Raw genomic sequence first — 21,344 nt, forward strand, 5'->3', positions numbered from 1 at the left:
GGTGGACACTAGGGGGCAAACTAAATCCTTTTCCATCTACTTTAGTTACCTAATCTGGTCTTAATCTCTCACCTCATCAATGGTTTTCTTGACTTCAGGTTTCTCAGTTTCTCCACAGGCAAAGATGAGGTCAGCCCCGAGGGTCCTGACAAACTCCAGCTCCTCCCTCAGGCCGTCTGTCTCTGCCTTGATGGCCTGGTGGCAGGATTGAGAGACGACATACTGAGTTGTTGAGATTTAAAAAAAAACAAAAACCCCACACTACAGACAGTCCATTGCTCCCAGAGTCCCACTTTTTGTTTACATGTATTCCCTGTCTTTACCTCAGCAGCCTCAATCTGCTGCTTGATGAGAGAGGGGTCCACACCAGGGTCTTCCAGGTCTCTCACAATATCTTGGGAGTCTCTGAGCGTGCTCAGTAGCGCCGCCATGTCGGCCCAGAACTTCCCGGCCAGGTCCAGGACGTCGTTCAGCTTCCCCTCCCTCTCCTCTGCTCGCTGCCGGATCTCATCCCACAGAGAGCGCAGGCGCAGGAGGCGGGAACGAACAGCTGGAGGAGAGAGGGGAGACGAGTCAAGTTTTAAGAAAGGCTGACCGGGAAAAGTTAGAGGGAGCACTCTGGGAAATACCTCTTTATTCTTTAGCAGTGTAGTCCAATGAGATTTCATTAGAGATTTCAGACCATTTTAACAAGAGTAATAATGTTTTCTTTGTTTGAATTTGCCATCTACTGTCCAGTCCTGCTCAGTGAAGTCTTTCATCAGTCCACTCCCACTATTGCTGCAACAGTGGGCCATTCATTTCAAATCAAGTGTGGAGGGCTGGAGGGTATCAAAGCACAATGTTCTTTGCAGAGCAGTTCAACAAAGACAAACGTGTTTTGTTTCATAATGTGATGGCGTTGGAAGAAATATTTCAGAACTGCAATCCTGATTCTGTTTCATTTAAAGATCCGACACTGTCTGCCCACTGGCTTTGTGCCAGTGACACAGCGACTTACTTCAGCCAGTTGATTGTTCAGTCAGTGGGCTGTTTGGACTGGAGCCCAAAACAAGGTTTCAATATTTTTCACCCGAATAACAGAAGCCTGTTATGTTTTCCTCTCTGTTCTGACCTATTCCGATTTCTAATGGCCGAAAAAAATCAGTAGCCCGTGAATGAATGAATGAAACACAGGTGACCTTTAAATTAATTTTTAAAAACAATTTTCTTACATACAACAACAGTGAGATTATTCATGTCTGCATAGAAGCCCTCACTGTGTTTAATACATGAACTTTATGGCCTGTCTGTCAGTTTAAATGTTATGTGGCTGTCAGTCACTGTCAGAAACATCCCAGTGACGACTCACCCTGAGCTGCAGGATCGTCGTGCGCAGCTCGTCCAATGAGCTCCTCTCCGCGGGCACAGAGGGCGGAGAAGCTTGGCAGCAGTTTGTCCAGCTCCAGCCCCTGGGCTCGGTGCTCTGCCAGCTGCTCCCTGATCTTCTCCACCTCCGCTGCCACCGGCGGAGGCTGCCGCAGCCGCTGCACCGCCCCCTCCAGGGTCTCCAACAGGGGATCCATCTTGTCGTGAAACTGCGGACGGAAGGAGAGGCGGAAGGAAAAGTTATGAGGAGGAGGAGAGTTTGTGTTGCGGCTGCTGGGTTTGGGTTTTTGATAGCTGGGTGACATTTTGAAAGTGGGAAAATACTGATATATTATGTGGGTGGTCAGCCATCTGTGGCAGACTGTATTAACTTTGAGGATTTTTAAAATTACAGACTCCAGAGTGAATACAGAACGGATAAGAGAAAATTCAAATTAAAGCCTTATACTTCTTCTATGTGATATCTCAGTACTTCACTTTCAGCATGTCATCCAGATTGTGTAACTCCAACAAAGCTGGACTTGATCTACCACACAAGAGGGAGCTATTAACACAGCTGAGTCCACTTTAAAGGACTTTAAAGGAGACATTTTGGACAAGAGCAGTCATGGTGCAACTGGTACTGAGTTGATGAGTTTTTTATGCATTTGAGTGAAATTAAATTGCTTAACCACTACAGCAAATTTCATCTAGCCACAAGGGGAAGGTTCTTCTGATACAAAAGGATGTCTTTGACTGGTTTAAGGACCTGAATCAAGCCTAGTCTGAGACTAAAACACTCAATGCTGGAAAGAATGCTTCCGTTTTAGACCAGGCTTAATTCAAGTCTACAATCCTACACAAAAGGGATGGCTCCTAACAGATTGAGCTCAGTCTTATGGTCGCTCAGGGTTGGCAAACACATGATTCGTATCGGTGTTTAGATCAATAAAGCCGCAGTTGAGACTGCAGTGATTAAAGTTAAGTGGTTTTGAGAGAGATTTATAAATCATCCTCTAACACCTGTGAGTAAAAAGCCAAAGCAATTCACTTTTCCCAGATGGTGTTCTATATGTCTTCCAGTTTGTTTATGCATCAGGGAATTTGAAATGTATTTGTCTGCTGAGATCAGTACTTGATTAGTGACAGACTGACACAAGATTATTGCTTTAGTACTGATTCGTGTTTTGTTAGTTAATCAAATCATGTGGCGTAACCGCAGCCTGAGCGCCAGTTCGATGTTGTCAGTCAGTGATCTTACCTCTACCAGCTGGGTGATTGCAGTGAGCAGTGACCATGGAGAAAATGGTGGTGGGGGAGGGCAACACACACAGCACATCCACAATGAACGAGGGATGGGATGGAGGAGGGAAGGGGTTACAGGGATGAGGGGTGGTGAGCATGATGAGGAAGATTAAGGTTAAGTTAAAGGAGGAGGGAGGAGAGAGGGAGATGGGTGATTCAGGATGGAGTGAGGGACAAGGATAACATGGAAGTGCAGGTTGAGGAAGAGAAGGAGCAATAAGTGGATCAGTTTAAAGGGGGCGGAGGGTGGAGAAACAATACAATGAGTTAAATCAGAGACATGCATACAGTACAAAATGTCACACCAGCAACACGTGTGATTCAGTGATGTCTCATGAAATGAAGCGCAAAGAAAAATTAAAATATATGTAAAGAAAACTAGCACTAAAAGAAGACATGATGTGATAAAAGAAAAGTCTGGATAAGAGATTTTGTTACAGGTATGTTTCTCCTGAACAACAGCATCATGTGAAACAAGACTAAAACACTGCTGCATGTATGTATACGTCTAATAAGATACAGAGATTTTAAATAGTAAAATACACAAAACAAAGTAAGGAAATCAGTCCACAAAGCAACAGACGACAACGAAAGGTAGATTTAACTGAACGTGTGACAACACACAATAAATCCTCATTATTATTTAGTGCAAATCAAGCACCAGACACAGAAACACGGTCACATAAACCTCATGCTGTTTAGTAATCACATCAGGCGTCACCGTTTTGTCTGGGGCAGCAGACACTACATAACAAGCTATAAACAGACCTGGGCCAAACAGCATTCACAAACATTTTTTCTATCTCCGCTGAGAGGCAAAAAAAAGGTTTTTATTTAACACGTTTGTTCAGCTCATACACAAAATGTAATTTAAGTTTACTAAACTCAATTTTAAACAAGTCGTGTTAAAGTCCTCTGAGTCTCTGGTGTCCAAACTGACGACATAATAAAACTTATTAGACCCAGGTCTGCATTTATAACACTGAGTTTCCAAAATCAAGCAGTAAACCGTTTCATACGAACCTGTGCAGACTGGGACACTGCCTCGTCTAGCGCCGTAGCACGACCCTTCACCTCTTCTTTGATTGCCAGGTAGCGTCTCTCGGCCTCGGTGTAGCGCTGCGTCACTGTCGCCCCCTCCTGGAGGCTGAGCTCGGCCAGCTGGGGTCCGATCTTCAGCAGCTTGTCAATGTGGGGCTTGTGCTCTGCAATAGACTCCCTGAGCAGCTGGAGAGGAAATCAAGGGACGTGAACATGGAAGTTAATTTGACATTTCAATTACTGACAATAACGAGAGGAAAGCTAAAACATAAAAGTGGAGCTGGAGTACGAGATTTTATGTCCTCTCTTACCCTCATCTGGTCTTGTTGCAGTCGGAGAGCGTCTGTGTCGATGGCTGGTGGCGGCAGCTGAGCGATGAGGGCCTCGGTCTCGCCCAACCATGGCTCCAGTTCCTCATAGGTTTCCCAGAACCGAGCCACCAGAACCTGGGCCTGCTCCAGAGCTGAGAACCGCTCACTGTGGCTCTGGCTCACTGCATCGTAACGAGCACTCAGAGAATCTGTCTTTACCTGGAGAAGTTAATGAAGACATACTCATGATCCAGTTGCTGCACTTTCACAGATGATTTGTCAGTTAAACAGTGCGTCCCTCACTTTCCTTTATTCTTTATTGACTTACCATCAGTGTATCCTTCTGGGCTTCACTGCAAGTTTCCAAGATGTCATCTCTGGTGCTGAGGAGCTGATCCACGGTGTCTTTGTGTCGGATGATGTCGATGTTGAAGGCCCTCTGCACCTGTAGCTGGGCCACCGTCACGTCAGGCTCCAGACTCAGAGGCCCCAAAGATGCTAGCTTGCGCTCCGTCTCCCCAACCCAGGCCAGCTCTGCGTCCACTGCCTCTTCATACTGAAGGAAGGAGATCGCTTTTAGCAGTGCTCACAGTAAAACATCGAATGGAGTTTCGGAAAAGCTAACCAGCTCAACATCTATGTTTACTCATGGGTTAAACTGCTTGCAGCACCTGTTGTGACCTCTGGATGGCAGCTTGTACCAGCTGCACACGCTGCGTGATGGTTTCATCAGCCTGGCGATAGCGCTGGTTGGCATCGGCGACCAGGCGGTCCAGGCCTTCTCGGGCTCGCCACGGCACCAGGTCCAGCAGAGCGCTGCCCACCTCGTTGACTGTATCCAACACCAGACGCTTCTCTGCTGATACTTTCTTCAGCTCCTGCAAAAGCGAAATTGAAGGATCAGTTTTACAAAGAAAAAGCTGCAATCAAATGGAAAATTTGCTTAAATATGGACTTTTCAAATACAACAACCTCATATACAAATGTAAAAAAAAGCAATTAACTTAACTAAATGGCACCCAGGGTGTCACAGTTTTCTGTGGTGGCTGAGGCTTCTTTACTTTTCAAGTGTCGCACAGTGAAAGCATATTAAACGGTAAATGCTGAAAATGTCATTGTGGAGTGAAAAAAAAAAAAAGAAAGATGGCAGCCACAAATTAAATGGCAATAATCCTTTCAATAGCTTTTAGAAACTGTTATTGAGTTCCCAGAAATCAATGTTTCTATGGTAACTCTACAGTGGGTGGGTCGATATTGGACCGGCTGAAAATGCCATTACAGACAGGAGTCGTCATCAAATTAGCTGTTCTTTTCAAACAGATCAAACAACATGCTCCATTTTATACACCATGGAAAAATTAATCTTTAAAAATAATCTTTTAAATCTGTAAAATATAGACGATTCAGTTTTTATCAAGAACTATAATTTGGTTGCATACCATCACTCAAGTGCCCCAATCAATCATTTTGTCAGGTTTTAAACAGCTGAACTGAAACTAAATAAAGCAGAGGAGCTGCATCTGTGTGAGAAATGTGGTGTGTAACAGAGAACAGATGCAATGGGTCGATGTCGAGTCTTACACTATTGTTCCAAATACTCACTGGTTGAACCAGGTGACTCACAACCAGAGTTAATAATACACCTGGAAGCAATGAGTGCGATGTGAAAGAGAGTAACATACACACCATCACATCTAAATACTGTAACATAACTGATCTTGGTATCCCAAGAACACACACCGCTGATGTCTGATCAATATGTTAGTTTTAATTATCTTGATGCTTCTGACTGAAATGTTTTGATGTAAAATAAACAGGTATGGATTACAGTGTCCTCGCAAAAAGTACAGTGCCCTCAAAATTCATGTCATTTTGAAAATAAACATATTAATAAATGGTATTAATCTGTGTGTCTCCTTTTCTTAATCTCTGTTGTACACAAACTTATAGGTTATCTGTTCTCCTACCTTCTGTCTCTCCTGATAGGCTGGCGTGGCGTCAGGCTCCACATTGCTGATTTCCGCCTCCACGCCGTCCAGCCACTGGTTGAGGTCGTCGTGCGCGCTGGCGAACCGTGTGGCGAGCTGCAGGGCCTGCTCCAGTGTGCGGAGGGCCTTGCTGCTGCCGGCCGTCATCTCAGCATAACGCGACTTGATGCCATCCAGCTTCTCCTGGATCAGGAGAACCTCCTCACCTGCAGGATGAAACACAGGTCAGTTTGAAAAGATGGAGATACACAGGGCAGGTCCTGATGTTTTCATAAACCTCACCAGTCAGTCAGTAATATTTCTAGTGTGTGGCAAAAGATCTCATAATACCTCTCATCGCCACAACATCTGTCTAACCGTCCAAATATGACAGTAAAAACACAGAGGGTCATTCATGGCGTAGACCGACAAACAGCTCGCTTATAGTGCTGCCAGTCTGCATGGCTAATATCATGACATGCGACAAGAAACACAAACCAGATGTTACAGTTTGGTTCACCACTCACATCTAAAATTGTGTGGTTTGGATGTGAATCTTCAACAACTTAAACAGTGTCTGATGGTCGAGTGTGTTTCTGTTACTAAGCCTGGTCTTTCTGTGTCTTACGAGTTACTAAAAGTCCTTCAGACAACATACACAAAACAACACAAGTGACTGAAGCAAGAGAGCATTCAGCCCTTTGGGAGGATAAATGAAATACAATTAAAGCTTAAGTTTCACGATAATAGCTTTGTAAACACGTAAAAACGTGATAACACAAGAATTCATGTCCAGTTATTTTAAAAATCTTCTTGCTTAGAGAAAACAGGCAAAGTGAGGTTTGGAAGAAGAAGAAGTGGTTTAGCTGATATTACCTGTGGTCTGTTTGAGTAAGGCTTGTCCATTCTTGATGGCCTGGTCCACCGTCTTCTTCCTGCTCAAGATCTCCTCATTTAGTGACTAAGGGAAGAAGAAGAGCTAAAGTTAAAACATGCTGAGATAAAAATAATTTTCCTTTGTGCTACGAAAACTCCATCATAACTACAATGTGCACATTTTTGTGAACATTTCAATAAAGTTCATATGGTAAACCAACACTGGTGTGTTTCAGATCTTCACACACACAATACAGAAGCTCATGTTACATTACAGCCTACAATCATGATATACTGTAAAAGAAGTCACACTTTATGCACTAAATCATTTGTATAGCTCTTCTGTGAAGCTCAAAAAGATTTAAATAAAGTTACTAAAAGCTGTTCTCATGTCTCATGAAGTAAACTACTTCAGTGTGTATTCACTGGATTCATGAAGTCGTACCAGAGTGTGTTTGTGCTGCTCAGCCAGCAGCTGAGGCTGGTAGCTCTGGACGGAGACCTGAGCCAGCCTCTGAGCCACCTCTGCCAGCCAGTTCAGCACCTCTACCTCGTCCTCTCCAAACAGCTGAGCGTTGGCCAGAGCCTGCTCCAGGAGGCCTGCCCGCCTCGAGCACCAATCGGCAAGCTCCGAGTGACCCGACCTCACCGCCCCCACACGCTCGCCTAACCAATCACGGTCTGCCGGACAGCTGAGCGGGGTCAGCATTTGGCTGAGGGACTCGAGGCGGTCAACCTCGGCTTCTCGTGAGGATACGTCCTCTTGGAGAGCCTGGGAAGTGCGTGTGTGTTTTTGTTTGGTTGTGTGAGTGAGTGAGTGTGTGTGTGTGTTTGATAGGAAAGTGAAGGGAAGTGAGATAAGAACAACAAAACAACAACAGAAAAACGGATAAAAACTCAAAATATGAGCATGCAAATGACAAAATAACAGGAAAACATAAACATCAATGGATGAATGAGCAGAATAAAAAAAATAAAAGGTTAAAACATGACACAGCTGAAATGAAAACCAGAAACTCAACATGCATGAATAAATCAAGAAATGAAGTCATGTTTGGGTTGTAAATGAACGCTTTGTGGTTCTTATGCCTTATGTTCCGCTGACAGCATCTTTCCACTGAGTTAAACTGAGATTGAGGAGAATTTTAACAAGATTCCTGACTATATATGTGTGTTTTCTCCTTTTCGATGACACTATCTGAAGCAAAAGCACCTGAGATAGATAAAAATAAACCTCTGTGACCTTTCCATTAGGGGACCGTCTCTGTAACCATGGGGCCAAACAGTACCTTGTGCTTGATGATCTGCTGGGTGATCTTGGCCGTCTGGGTTCCCATGGGCTCGGCGGAGCTCAGGCGTCTCTCGGTGGCGCTCAGCCATTCTCCCAGTGGCTCCAGGGCTTCGTGGAACTGAAGAGCCAAAGCCTGCAGCTCCTCCAACTGCCTCTGCCTGAGAGACGAGACGGGGGGAGGGGTGACAAAGATACCGAGAGATGACGGTGAAGAGGAACAGAGCTTTTATTGGCATTTTATTGCTTTTGCTGACGCTCCATTGCTCAGATTGGGCTGTGGATTTTGTGTCATACAGCTGTCATCTTTTTTCTAAACACACTTTATTAAATGTTAATGAAATTTTTATGATATATTGTTAAATATTAAAGAATTTCATAACCTGATAAAATGTATTATTTGTGTGTTTGAGACAGACAGAGAAAGGGAGGTTTGGTAAAGTCTAGTCTGTGTTTGTGTGTGTTTGTGTGTGTGTCAGCGTCAACTGAAGCATCTCACAGTGTCTGGTGTTTATAAGGACAGCAGAGGTCTGTGTGTGTTATTGTTCATAGTAGACGGCGCAATAAATTTTGGAGACGTAACATGAGTGTTTTTATATCATGCTTTTACAGCAAGCTGCCAGGCAATGTGGTAAACATTTTAGATGATGATTCATCTTTACATGAGCAGACGTATGTGTGATATCAGACCTCTTCACTCTGTGCTCTGTTAGTGCGTTCTGCATGTGTGTATCCGTTTTTCCCCCCAAAAGAAACTGTACTTTCCCTGGTGAACAGAAAGGCCTCTGAAATTACTCGTAGACCACAGAAACCAATAGTAATGATACAATTCTTTCTTTAAGTATAGTGGTGTTCATCAGAGCCACCCAGAGATGAATCGAGAAAACAGGAAATAACCACAAGACAACATGCTGTTGAGGTACACCACTGATTACTTTCCCAAACCACATATTTACAGCAAGTCAAATCTGTGACTTTCTTCCTTCTGTGAAATTATCTGAGCTGATCTTTGAAAAGGGAAAATGGACAGAACTGAAGTTTTTGAAGTGTCAAAGAATCTAAAGCAAGTCCACAACAAAAGCCATGCAATGAAACTGCCTGATGTGTAAAGGAGACTGACCTGGCGCTGGCCTTGTCTAGGAGGTCAGTCCATCTCTCTGCCAGGCTCTGGAGCTGAGTCTGGATCTTCTCTCGGTCTTGAGTGTCCGCTGTGGCTGCGATCCTCTCGCCTTCAGCGCGGATCATCTCCACTGTCGGCCGGCGGTCATCTAACAGCCTCTGCAGCAGCTGGAGAAAGAGAAATAGACCCAGACATTAGAACAATTTATTCATAACAGTGTCCTTTAGAGTATTTTTGCAAACTGAAAGGTGTTTATGATATTTAGTCTAACACAATAAAACTGAACAACAATGGAAACTACAGCCTCACAAATGACCATTAAGTTAAATCAGCTCCTCTCTAAAACAATAACTGAACATTATAACCTTGATAAAGTTAGGATTTATTGCAGGCTGTTGTGTTAGACTGAATTTGTATAGCTAGGTGCACCTAATAAACTGCTGACCAAGTACAGTGCCTAATTAAATCATGTCAACATGTTCTCTAATCAATACAAACTTTAAATCTAATCCCTCCATGTTTGCAAAGAAGAAGAAGCATTTACACTTGAGACCAGAACAAATCAGAAAATCTACTTTGGAAAAACAGGTCAACTTAGAGTGGAGAACATTTTTAAACTGTTTTTGTGTCAGAGGCACAAAATGAGTAAAATGCATGAGAGAATTTATCATTTTACTAAAACAAACATGTTTTCCATCGCCAGCCTTCTCTCTTTTATAAATGCATCATCCACAGGCTCAGGTCAGCAGATATCTTTTAAAAATTCGGTTTCAAATATGATTTATCAGACATTTGATTATGGTTAGTGCTACTTTTTAAACTTCCTTCCTGATTAGATAGCGACCTCCCTCTCTGCTTTGAACTCTGGAACGCACTGCCCTACAGTTTACTCTCTTTTTTAGCCAAACGGTGACACCACTCTCCGTCACGGATGTAAACACGTGTGACTGATGGCTCGCCAAGACCAGAGCACTCTTATGTGCACAAACACAGGAAGTGTATGTTGGATAAACAGGGAAAAGTGTGTATGTGTGAGAGTGTTTTGTGTGTGAACGTGTCTGAAAACAATACAAATCCACCATGCGTGTATGTGTGTGTCTGTTTTTATGCCAGTCTGACTGGCAGGCTGACAACCGGGGCCGTTTGGATGCCAGGCAGACGGATCACTGACTGTGTGTCGATGTGTTTGTGTATCTATTGTTTGCAGATAAAGGACACAGAGGACATCTGAATATCATTAGTGTCTTAACTCAACCTGTATTGACAAATAGAAGAATTGTTTTTCACAATAACGTTTGGAAAATAAATAAATAATCTAGAAAAATTTATCCTGGATACTTCAAAGAAAGAAGCAAAGAGCTCAGACAACTGTGCTGGATGACCAGTGCTTCAAATCCCCAGAATGGAAAATCTGAGCAGACAGAACAAAAACCCTCTCATGAAAATGTGCCCCTGATGACCTAACCACAAATCACTGCCTTAAGCCTTTCATCTAACTGTTTTGTATTGCTACTGCTCTTGAGAAAGAAAAGAAAAAGATTTCTTATCACTTGAGATTTATTACATCCGAGAGTGGATTTCATTTAACACCACTTCATCCAAGTCGTACCTTTTGTTCTTGGATCTGGGCCTTGACCACACGGTACTCGGCAGATGGAGGTTTCTGATTGGCCACCAGCTCTTCTGTGTCGCTCAGCCAGCTTAGAAGAGGCTCCAGAGCATCCTGAAATTTCCCACAATGCAACAGGGCCTCCTGCAGCTGGGCGATCCGTTCTGCCACCTGAGGACAGGAGAGACGGTTGTGAGTAAGGAAGCAAATACAACAGAGTAAATTTAACTGTAAACACATGATTTTTTTTTTCAAAATATAACTCTGCATTGCTTCAGCTCCTCCTACCAATAATAACTAATTTACTCAGAAGCAGAAACAGTGAATTTCCAGATTTATGGCAAACAAAGGCTGAACTTGAATTCTAACAAAGGCCAACATTGTGACACATTTAATTATTTTATGTTTTGTTATGACTCAGAAGGAAGTGACAAAGGAAATAAAAGAGAGAGAGATAATATTTAGTGTGGTGTGCAAAATAAATCCCTGGAACAGAGACATATCCTCTGCATATGACCCACAGTTCACACTGAAGCCATCGACTCCGACTATTTGATTTAGTTCCTCACTGTGTCAACACACGAGAAAACAACAGAGTCATTGTTGAAGTTTCGAGCTTGTGGTTTTACTAGGAGGATGTAATACCAGGTCTAACCTATGCACCTGAGCCATCAGCTGACACACTGAGCATTTACGAGCTGTTGTTTCCTGACGCCTCTACCAGCTCCTGACGGAGGAAATAAAATTGAAAACTTGAAACTGCAAGAAACTAGAGCGACTCCACGGTTAGGTGATCTATTGAGGCGTACCCGCTTGTTGAGTGAGTTCCATCGGAGGTTGGTTGTCTCCAGGTCGTGCTCCAGCGCCTGGGTGTCGGTGTGTTTGGCGGCGCTCTGGATCAGACCCTGACCCACTGCGTTGACGTGCTGCAGCTTTGGTTGAATGCTGTCCACCTGTTCTCTCTCCACAGCCTGGCACAGGAAAACAGACACAGAGAGAGAGAGAGGAGGGATGTCATTAGCTGACTGACTTACTGTATCATTAATGAATGAATAAAAGAAAAATGGGCGAGAGAAGAAGTATGAATGAGGAGTGAGTGCAGAAGTGTACGAGTCAGAAATACACCAAACATTCAGTCTGCGTGACAACGAATGGAAGTGAACTGTCCCACATTATGTACCTACATATAGAAGCGAGTGGATATTAGGAGGTGAAAGACAGACAGAGGGATGTGCAGAGATAAGAGAGGAGTGGGAGACAGGAAGGGAGCTGGAGAAACGAGGGTGGAGGGAGGAGAAAAAAAGAGGAGGGGGAGAAGGGGGATTACGGGGATTAGGGGGTTAGACGAGTAAGGCTCTGGCTGGAAAAGGCTGAGTCGACAACACACACACACACACACACACACACACACACACACAGTAGAGTACACTAACACACTTGCATGGGTGCACACAACCTTCACTTAATCACACGCCCAAATTCACACACGAGCAGACTCACAGACCTAAACTCGCTACACACATTTATAGCAAATACACACACACCTTCTCTTGTCTAGCCACATTACTCACACACACACGTCACAGTGGAGGGCTGGAGCCATCTTGTGATGACAATAGAGGCAGCCATCCGACACTAAACACAACCAGACTTGACTTCCCTGGCCGAAAAAGACCGAGCGACAGCCAAAGCAGCTCCTCTCTCACGGTAAATCTGTGCCACTACTGTATCCAAAAACACACAGCGGCGGTTTTCAGTGTTCGGTCCAGGGCCTTATTTGGGTCACTGGGAAGACTGTGGAGGTCCAAAGCAATTAAGAGCATTAGATTTAATTGTATTTCCACTCAGACTTTTTAAGGATGCAGAAAAATTAATCTACAACCATTATTTACCATCAGTGAGTCAACGTTTATCAGGCAAAAAATGCCACACATCCACTGATTCTCAAATCTGCTGATTTTCTCTATTTTAATGCAATCTAGGAGTAAACAGTCTGCTTTTCTTTTGACTTTTTCTTTTTTGAAAAGAAAAACAACCCAAAACCAAGAGCTAATGCAATAAATGTCAGAAAAAAATTCTGCTAAATTCCAGTAAACCGTTCTGCTATATCCAACAATTTGCCAAATCCACAAAACAGCTTTCACAATTTCACGGTATTCCAGCAAGTCCCTGACCAGTGGGAACACTGTAAACCAGCGCCGATGAAATTCTTTTCATTTGGTCATTTCTTGAACAAAATCCCATCAAACGGGGCGCAGGAATGAGGGAGGTCGCTGACATGAAAACGTTTGAGAAGTCTTGACATTCAGAATAGACCCAAAGAGGGAGAATTAGGGTGGTGGTGGTTTGTGAAGCTGCGGCAGCCAAACCCCAATGGCCACACAAAGAGACACAGTAACACATGAAGACACACAAATAACCACACATACAAGTCCAGGACACACACATACACACAACCAATTTTGGCAAATCTAAAGCCCGGGGGGAAAAATAGCTATTGTGACATTACTGAGGGGGTGCACTCAAAGTGAAGGAGAGGGAAAATGTGAAAATGAAAATGAAGGTTTGGATTTCAGTGAAATACGTCTATGGCCTGGAAGAAAAAAAAAATAAAATTATAAAATTATAACAATCCACTGCATTTTATTATTATATCAAATACAGCAGAAATAAAAACTGACTCCTTTCCCATTTTCAGCACAAAAATGATGCAGCACCGAAGCATTAGCAGGAGGCGCTCGAGTGAAAAGTGGAGTAAATGTCTGACAGTACAGAAAATGTGTTACTGAGTTCAGACTGAATTTTTCTGACATCTGGAAGATTTCAGGTGACAAAAGGTATAAAAGAAGGATGATCCCCTTAATCACCACTCAGAACACATTTGTCTGCATTTAAAAGTTTTCACAGCTCTTCGGGTTTTATGATGTGTTGAGGATGTTTACAGACCTGCAGATGTAGTACGAGTGTTACTCTGGCAGCTCGACTGGAAGTGGTTGAGCTGCAACGTGTTTCTGAGTCTCTGCAGTGGGTCATAATCAAAGGGTTTACAGGTTTCTGCTCATCTGGTTTAAATATGGCACCAAAGTACAGGTTATCTGTGCCAACGTGTTGTGTGTGTGTGTGTCTGAGAGAGAGCATGTAGTTCAAAATCTGTGCAAGTGTTTGTGTGAGTGTGCAAAAGCGTCAATGTGCGTAATTATGTGTGTGAAAAGAAATGATCAACTGTTGTACAGGTATGAATCTGTGTGCAAGAGTAAAGAGGAATGATCTGTGTGTGAGTGTGAGTCTGTTCCTGTCCAGTTTGGATGCAGCTGTGTTGTGGTGATGGGCGTCATAGCTGCTTGGAACAGGAAGTCTGTCGGCCAGAACAACAATGACTGTAGCCATGACCCACTCCACCCTTCGCCTGGTGTGTGTGTGTTTCTGTATGTGAGTGTGTGTGTGTGTGTGTGTCAGAGATAGAGGGGAACAGAAAAGGAAAAAACAGGGAAAGTACACCCATCCATCATCTAAACACACACCGGGATGTATATAAACGTTATAGGTTGTGTGTGCTTACATATCTGTCCATTCTCCCTCCACCTCCTCCTCTTCTCCTTCTTCTGTCGCTCCCTTTGTGTGTTTTCTCTCTCTGTCTCTATTTCAGCCGCCCTCTCTGCTCTGACTCTCTCTCGCCAGCTCAGAGTGGTTGAATCCACTAAACCAGAGCTCTGGAAAATGTCCCACATACTTGTCATTCTTCCCCACCTCAGCCAGCACGCAGCAGCACACGCACACACTCTTGACAGAGCTAACTTAACTATCACCACCACGCTTCTCCTCCTCCTCCTCCTCTCCTTCCCATCATGTCATCACTCATCCCTCGACCTCTTCTCTTTCCTTTCGCTCCCCCCAACACAGCTGCCTCCTCTTTTCTCCCATCATCCTCTTCTTCCTACTCCATCTCTCCATCTGGACCGCAAACCCACACTGGGTTTCTCGCTTTAGCCGCAGCTCAGTGTGGACAGGCGATAAAAACACTGGGATGAAAGTAGATTTGACTAAAGCTGAGGACGGGGCTGATGCTGAATACTGTTTGCACTGATATGACTGGTTAAACAGACATCAGATGGAGAAGCTGGTGAAATGATGGGGAAGATGAAAGAATTTACCTTTTTTTTTTTTATGTTTGTCAAAGAGACGCAGCAGTTTTCAAGAACACAGGTTCCTGTCTAATTCTCAGTGATTCGTGACTAAACTAGAGGATAAAAGTCAGGCTGTCAGTTAAATTCTGTTTCTGAGTCTGATGATTCATGAGTTCAATACTCGACGAGTATTGAACTTGTGACGATTTGACAAAAATATTTAGAACAACATCCCAAAAAAAAAAAAAAAAAAAAGAAAGCGAATGTAGTGACTGATGTGCTGTCACATCTGGTTTCTCTCTCTCGTGAAATGTAACTCTGGTGAATTATTTTGTACTTGTGCAGCACCCCACCGCTCATATCAAGAAGCTGGTTAATAAAGTATGTCTTAATGACCTTTAAGCAGCATCAGTCGCGGCTTTATTAAGTGTGAAGACCACAGACTCGCGTCAAATGCCAACAGTTCTCTCACTGGTGGAAAATCAGGTCAGATACTGTGCATGAGTGTGAAAGCACATGATTGTGATGCTTTTGTGTAACAGCACACATGCAGATAGAGTGACGCTAACACCAGTGACACTTATGACCCTAATGATCTCAGACATGTTCTCACTGGGCTTAAAAGAGTTAAACTGAACTTATAACTATTGTTCAGGAGCCAATGATATATTTTATTTATTTATTTATTTTTTAAATCTGTGACCAGAGTGTGAGTGTACATGTATGTCTGCTGTACATGAGCACAGGTGTGGATGATCTATATTTAGCTGTCACCAGGAATTGGTGTTGATGGTGCGCGTCCAAAACATCACTCACGGACAATCAATTTCTTGATCAGGACACATGAGGAACATGTGAACTCCACACATTAACACGTAAACGCAGAGCTCTGCTGGAAACATGGCAGTTTCATGACTGTTGCAAAAATATTTAAGAAAAGAAGAAAACTTGCTTTGGAAATTTCACAGCAGCCAGAACTTGTGACTCAAAAAAAAAAAAAAGAGGGAAAAAAGGGAGAGCATGCAGGATGTTGCTCGGCTACACAGAGTTTGCAAACTTATTTTCAAGACTTTAAAGTTGTTCTCCTGTGAACTGTCCTCTCCTTTCATCTCCCTTTCCCTTTTAACTGATTTCCATAACTACATGATCTGTCTGCTTCATGAAAAGAGGTCATATCAAAAACGTGTGCATCTTTTAAATGTTGCCTCTAAAGCTACACTCAAGCCACAGTTGAACAGAAGGTGAAATAAAACTTGTGTGTGATTAAAAAGACACAAGCAGCACAAAGACAGCCATTGCACTTCATTCCACCCAGTAACAACACAGCTATCAGCCCATCCCATTTGCTTTTCCGTCACCCCCATACCTCCTCCTCCCTCACCCCGCTCCCTCTCTTCCTGCCTCTTCCCTCGTCTCTCGCTCTCTTCCTGTCTTTCAACCCTCGTCCTTCCTCACTCCCTCCTTTCTCTTTTAATGGAACGAGGAATGAGGCGAGGAAGGAAACGGTAGAAATCTGTTTCCAAACTAACCTAGATGTGAGGGTGGGGGGGGGGGGGTGGGGGGGGGGGGGGGGGCAATTTTGCCAGTAAAAGCTTTGCTTTTAGCCACAGACTGACCAGCCTCTGACACAGGGACAGAGGGGTTAATAAGTCCCATTTGAATCCAGGGCCCTAACTTGAACATCAACAGACAAATACAAATCGCATGCAAATGTGGCCTCCATTCAAAGCACACACCTCCTTTTCCTTTATTCGTGTGAGCACTGGTATATTTGTGCTGCTAATCAACTCCCTGTGAGACAGACAAAGAGAGAGTAATATATGATTTCCTTTCTTTTTTTTTTTGGATTCTTGGAAAAATGTGCATATCTAACAGGAGGCCACTGCTCCACCATTTTTAAGAGCTGTGTTGTCTTTCTGATATTGCTGTGAGGGAGGGGGAGTGATGCAGCAGGCACAGAGACAAAAACATGTAAAATCACTGAAAAGCGTTTCAAATATTTGATCTACTTTTTACATCTGGAGCGCAACGACATTCAATTCCAGTGAGAGATCAGTGTCTTCCTGCATTTGCTTTCATGCTTTTCTGTGTTCCTGAACCAGTCGCCCCTCCTTCTCTGCGCCGTCTTTCACCGGTTTATCCCGGAGGCGGCTGTTCAGAACCAGAATTATCACATCAATCAAAACACAAATGTATGAGCCGCGGTCCTGAAGCCACCTGTTTGTCTCTCTCTCTCTCTGCTTCAGCATCTGTCTCTCAGTGCCTCATCTTTTTCAGGCCCATTTGTTCCCATTATTCCATCTTGTACTGAAAATGATTTAGAACAGAAATGTGCAGATTTCAGAAACCGACAGTTGCAGTAATTCTTTTTTTTTTACTGCATCAGTGGTGATCTCAACTAATTAAAAAAACAAAAAAAAAAACAAGGCATACACCTGGCAGAAGCAGCCTAAAATGCAGAATATGAAATGTAGATATAAAGCATGCTCATTCACACACAGCTTAGCAGAGCCTTAACAAAAAGTAAGACCTGCAGTGACTATTATTTGTTATCTGGGTGTTAATACTTTTATGAGCTTAAATTAGGAATATTTGAGATCAACTCAAAACAACACATCCTGATGGGTTATGAATGAAAAATGCTATTTCAGAGCTGCCTGCCTCTCAATCTGCATGCAAGCTGCCACTGGTCACTCTGTCTGTAGCCTACTGTATGTCCCCTCTCCCCAGTCCGTCAAACAGCATGCAAAGCTAGTCCATCTGTCTGTCTGTCTGTTTGTGGGGCACTGCTTTAAAATGAGCTCCATATTAATCCAAAGACCTTCTGCTTGTGTCTGCCTGCCAGCGTAGCTCTCTTATCGCGGTACTAAAGCCTCATGTTGCGCTAAAAGGTGCTCCCCTGTGAAAATAATAGCTTCCTCCACCCAACCTCCCCTCTGCCTGTCACAACTCTTTTTGTGTGTCTGTTCCTTTGTCTCTCTAAACTCTGTGCCACTCACTGTGCCTCTGTCTGTCTGTCCTCCCCATGTTTGTCACATCATTCCTTTTCAGTGAATTCCTATCAGCAACTTAAGGTGAAAATTGCCTGGTGTTTGTTTTAGTGTGTGTTTTGGTTTTGCACTGGAGCATAATATTGAAGTGGGGTGGGAGACACAAAGACAGATAAACAGAGAGCAGAGAGACAGATGTGACGAAAAAAAAACTGTGCGATGGAGAAAAAAGAAATAACGAAGAGAAAGTCAAAGATGAAAGCAAAGAGGAGACACAAACAAAGTTAGAGAGGACAGACAGAAAATGAAAGACAGCACAGTCAACAGGCCCAAAGTTCCAGTGTTAGCCCTGGCACATTCTTATCTGATATCTAAGTTTATATTCCAGACAACTTCACACACTGTTTGTGTAGCCATGTTGGCAGAGGCAGCCCCTGACAGAGAGCCACAGTATTTACCTCTCACCTCCTTATCATGGCAACAAAACCATCCAAGCATGGAGGAGTAGAGGGGGAGTAGAGGGAGGTATGGGAGGGAAAAAAAACAAGAGTCAGTTGAGGGAGGGCATGGCCGAATAAAGGGGATTTCATCACACAACAAAAGTGCATGCGTCACCTTTCAGAAATGTGAACAAAAACTGGAGAGTCAAATTCCCAAATCGTCATCCAGCATTCATTACTAAAAAAATATAAGGGAGTCAGTGTGCTTCTGCGGCAGGATGGTACTGCATATCAATTTGCATATCAAGAATCACTAATGATTTTAATGATTTTAAAAATTCAACGTCTTAGAGAAAGTCTGCATTATTAAATGCTAATTATCTTCTTTAGGAATAAAACAGTTAATTGGAGCCGAGTATCATCTCTGTTCGTGAAATCCGAGCAACTTCGTGGCCTCGGCTCAAAAGTTTGCTCTTCTCTGCGTTTAAAGATTTCCCAGTTCCACAGCACTTTTGATGCGCACCGGCCTGAAGAGTAGCAGTCCTTGTTTTTGCCATTTTCCTTCAAAAAATGTTCTTCATTTTTGATGTTGTTACAGATCATCTGCACTGCAGCACTCTGTAAAGCTGTGAGTCTCCTCAGCGAGATCTGAGGCTGAGTGATCACGACATCTGATTACATTAAACTGAAGCCAGAGCGGCTGCGAGTGCAGAGAGAACAAACAGATGTGGACCGATAACACGTAAGGACACAAAATCACTTACACACCCAAACAAATACACACACACACACACACACACACACACACACACACATAATTTTACACATAAACCCAAACAGGCTGGAGTAAATGAGTTGTGACTTGGTGGTCAGGTCAGGCAAGTTGTGCCCGTTGGAAACTATCATGTAATAGAACAGAAGCAGCAGCTCACATTATCAGCAGGGGATCAGGCCTCGCAAATCACACACGGCTTATTCATGATATGCACAGATGAGAAAAATAAATACGATTCTCTGCCTGACATTAAACCTATAGGTTTGGGATGGGGTCACTGTGTTTGTCACAGGACAGCCACCGATCTGAAGATCATCTGCTTTGATTTTAGCCACGACTTCATCCTGTGTTTACTTCATTTTGCGAGTTTCATCTTTAAAAAGTAGAACTGACGACTCACATGATGTCGGGTGGACTGCAGAAATCAGCTGTGTGCAATAAAATCAGGGTTCAGACAACAGACAAATCCGGGCCAGACACTGAGTCATAGCAGAGGTCCCAGAAAGCACGACAGTCTGTCAAACACGCTGTCACACTGACATACACTCATATACACATAAACACACACACCTTTATGTGCAGCCTACACACACACAAACACAAACACAGAGGTAGATGGAAGAGAAGTGACACCACACAAACAAAACAAGTCGACGACTGTATGCAGATGAATGCAGAGAGACTAGTCTGACACTCGGGCACATTGACAATCCTCTGTCAGGTGCAGGCCAAACTCATCTTGCAGCATTTATAGAATATCCATTTCAGATCCATGACTCTCCACAGCGGTGACACACTGCACACTGTGATTACATCCTCAGAAACCAAATCAATCCAAACAGTGAAAATCATCCAGACGTCTCGCTCCATATACAAGCACGCTGCCTCCTCAAACACCGACCTTTCTCACAATTTTATATAAACAAGACGGAAAACTTTGTCCTGTATTGCTCAGGAGCTTCGTGGACATAAGCAGCTGGGCCAGGCCCAGCACTCATGACTTTGTATGGAAACATTGCATTCTGCACTCTATATACAGACCCTGTAAACACAACAACGGCGTGCCCTTGGGATAAATGTTGTAAACTCTGCACTTGAGATCAACACTTTAAGTAGGCCGCAGGCACACACTGCTCTTTTAGCTTCACACAAATAGACACGTGATCAATCTCAAATATGTGCATGCACTGTAGATTAGCACTGACCCCCACCCAAACACACACCACATGTACACACACGCACACGCACTGAGCAATCCTGAGGGTAGTTTCCCATAAGTAGCAAAACCCCCCTCTGAGCATCATATTGCAATCATTTAAAGCCCTACTACTGAAACACAACTAGCTAATTATGGCGTCTACATAACTTCACCCCCCCCCCACATACATTTTCCATGCTATGTCTACATCAGTTACACTCAACACTTGGCTCCCTGACCCAATTCTTTTTCCATGCTAAGCCTGGTTTGTACACATGTCCACATCTAATGCTTTCATTGCTAAAAAAAAATGTTTTTGATCAGCTTTTACTTTTCACCTCACAATCTTCTGTTATCAGGGTAAATAAATCAATAAACCAGGGTCTCTGGTTCAATTTCATTCATTCTCTCTACTTACTCTAGCACCGTACTAATGGACACTGAAAACTAGAGTTATATAAATTCCAAATCACTGTGGATTATTGTTTCTACTAAACAATAAATATATGCATATAAAATGCTAAGTAAATCACTTCCCAGATGATTAGGGAAGCTCTTTGTATCATGTCCTTTTCCATGTTACATTATGACTGCACTATTCAATTCACTGTTTACCTCAAATCACTAAATCGTGTAATCAAACTACAGCAGCAGCACAATGGTCCAGACTAAATACAGCAGCTCACAGCACCAAGACAAATAAACTCGTCAGTGGAAATGATTATTTTAGTCATGTATCAACGTTTTGAAAAGAGAGCATACCTCTGCCTGTGTGTCGGTGTCACAACATGGCAACACAGCTGTCGACTCATTCTCTGCTTTACAGCTGTGTCCTGATTCTAACAGGGGCTCTGTGTGACTAGCTGTGGCCCCTGTCTGGGGCCCTTCTTCCTGGGGCCTACAGGCCTGTGCCTGGCTCGTCTCCGTCTGTGCAAATAGGCTCTGTAGCAGGC

The 21,344-nt window shown here is 43.4% G+C and overlaps 1 protein-coding gene across 17 annotated transcripts in view; it reads right to left on the reverse strand.

The window, feature by feature from the left end:
• The window catches only part of macf1a (microtubule actin crosslinking factor 1a), a 199,781-nt gene that overhangs the window by 17,268 nt on the left and 161,169 nt on the right, over positions 1-21,344 (reverse strand). For 13 of the 17 annotated variants that reach the window (XM_041054148.1, XM_041054146.1, XM_041054151.1 and 10 more), the window contains 15 exons: positions 11,674-11,835; positions 10,865-11,035; positions 9,256-9,422; positions 8,137-8,296; positions 7,293-7,619; positions 6,848-6,932; positions 5,972-6,198; positions 4,676-4,882; positions 4,333-4,560; positions 4,005-4,223; positions 3,676-3,879; positions 2,609-2,617; positions 1,352-1,577; positions 324-550; positions 73-195 (listed from right to left, as the gene is read on the reverse strand). In XM_041054148.1, the coding sequence (XP_040910082.1) occupies positions 73-195; positions 324-550; positions 1,352-1,577; positions 2,609-2,617; positions 3,676-3,879; positions 4,005-4,223; positions 4,333-4,560; positions 4,676-4,882; positions 5,972-6,198; positions 6,848-6,932; positions 7,293-7,619; positions 8,137-8,296; positions 9,256-9,422; positions 10,865-11,035; positions 11,674-11,835 (2,742 nt within the window). The remainder of the gene's footprint in view (positions 1-72; positions 196-323; positions 551-1,351; positions 1,578-2,608; positions 2,618-3,675; positions 3,880-4,004; positions 4,224-4,332; positions 4,561-4,675; positions 4,883-5,971; positions 6,199-6,847; positions 6,933-7,292; positions 7,620-8,136; positions 8,297-9,255; positions 9,423-10,864; positions 11,036-11,673; positions 11,836-21,344) is intronic. The other 4 variants (XM_041054162.1, XM_041054161.1, XM_041054160.1 and 1 more) reach the window with 1 other exon arrangement.

The sequence above is a fragment of the Toxotes jaculatrix genome, chromosome 13 (genome assembly GCF_017976425.1).
Source record: "Toxotes jaculatrix isolate fToxJac2 chromosome 13, fToxJac2.pri, whole genome shotgun sequence".
NCBI lineage: Eukaryota > Metazoa > Chordata > Actinopteri > Toxotidae > Toxotes > Toxotes jaculatrix.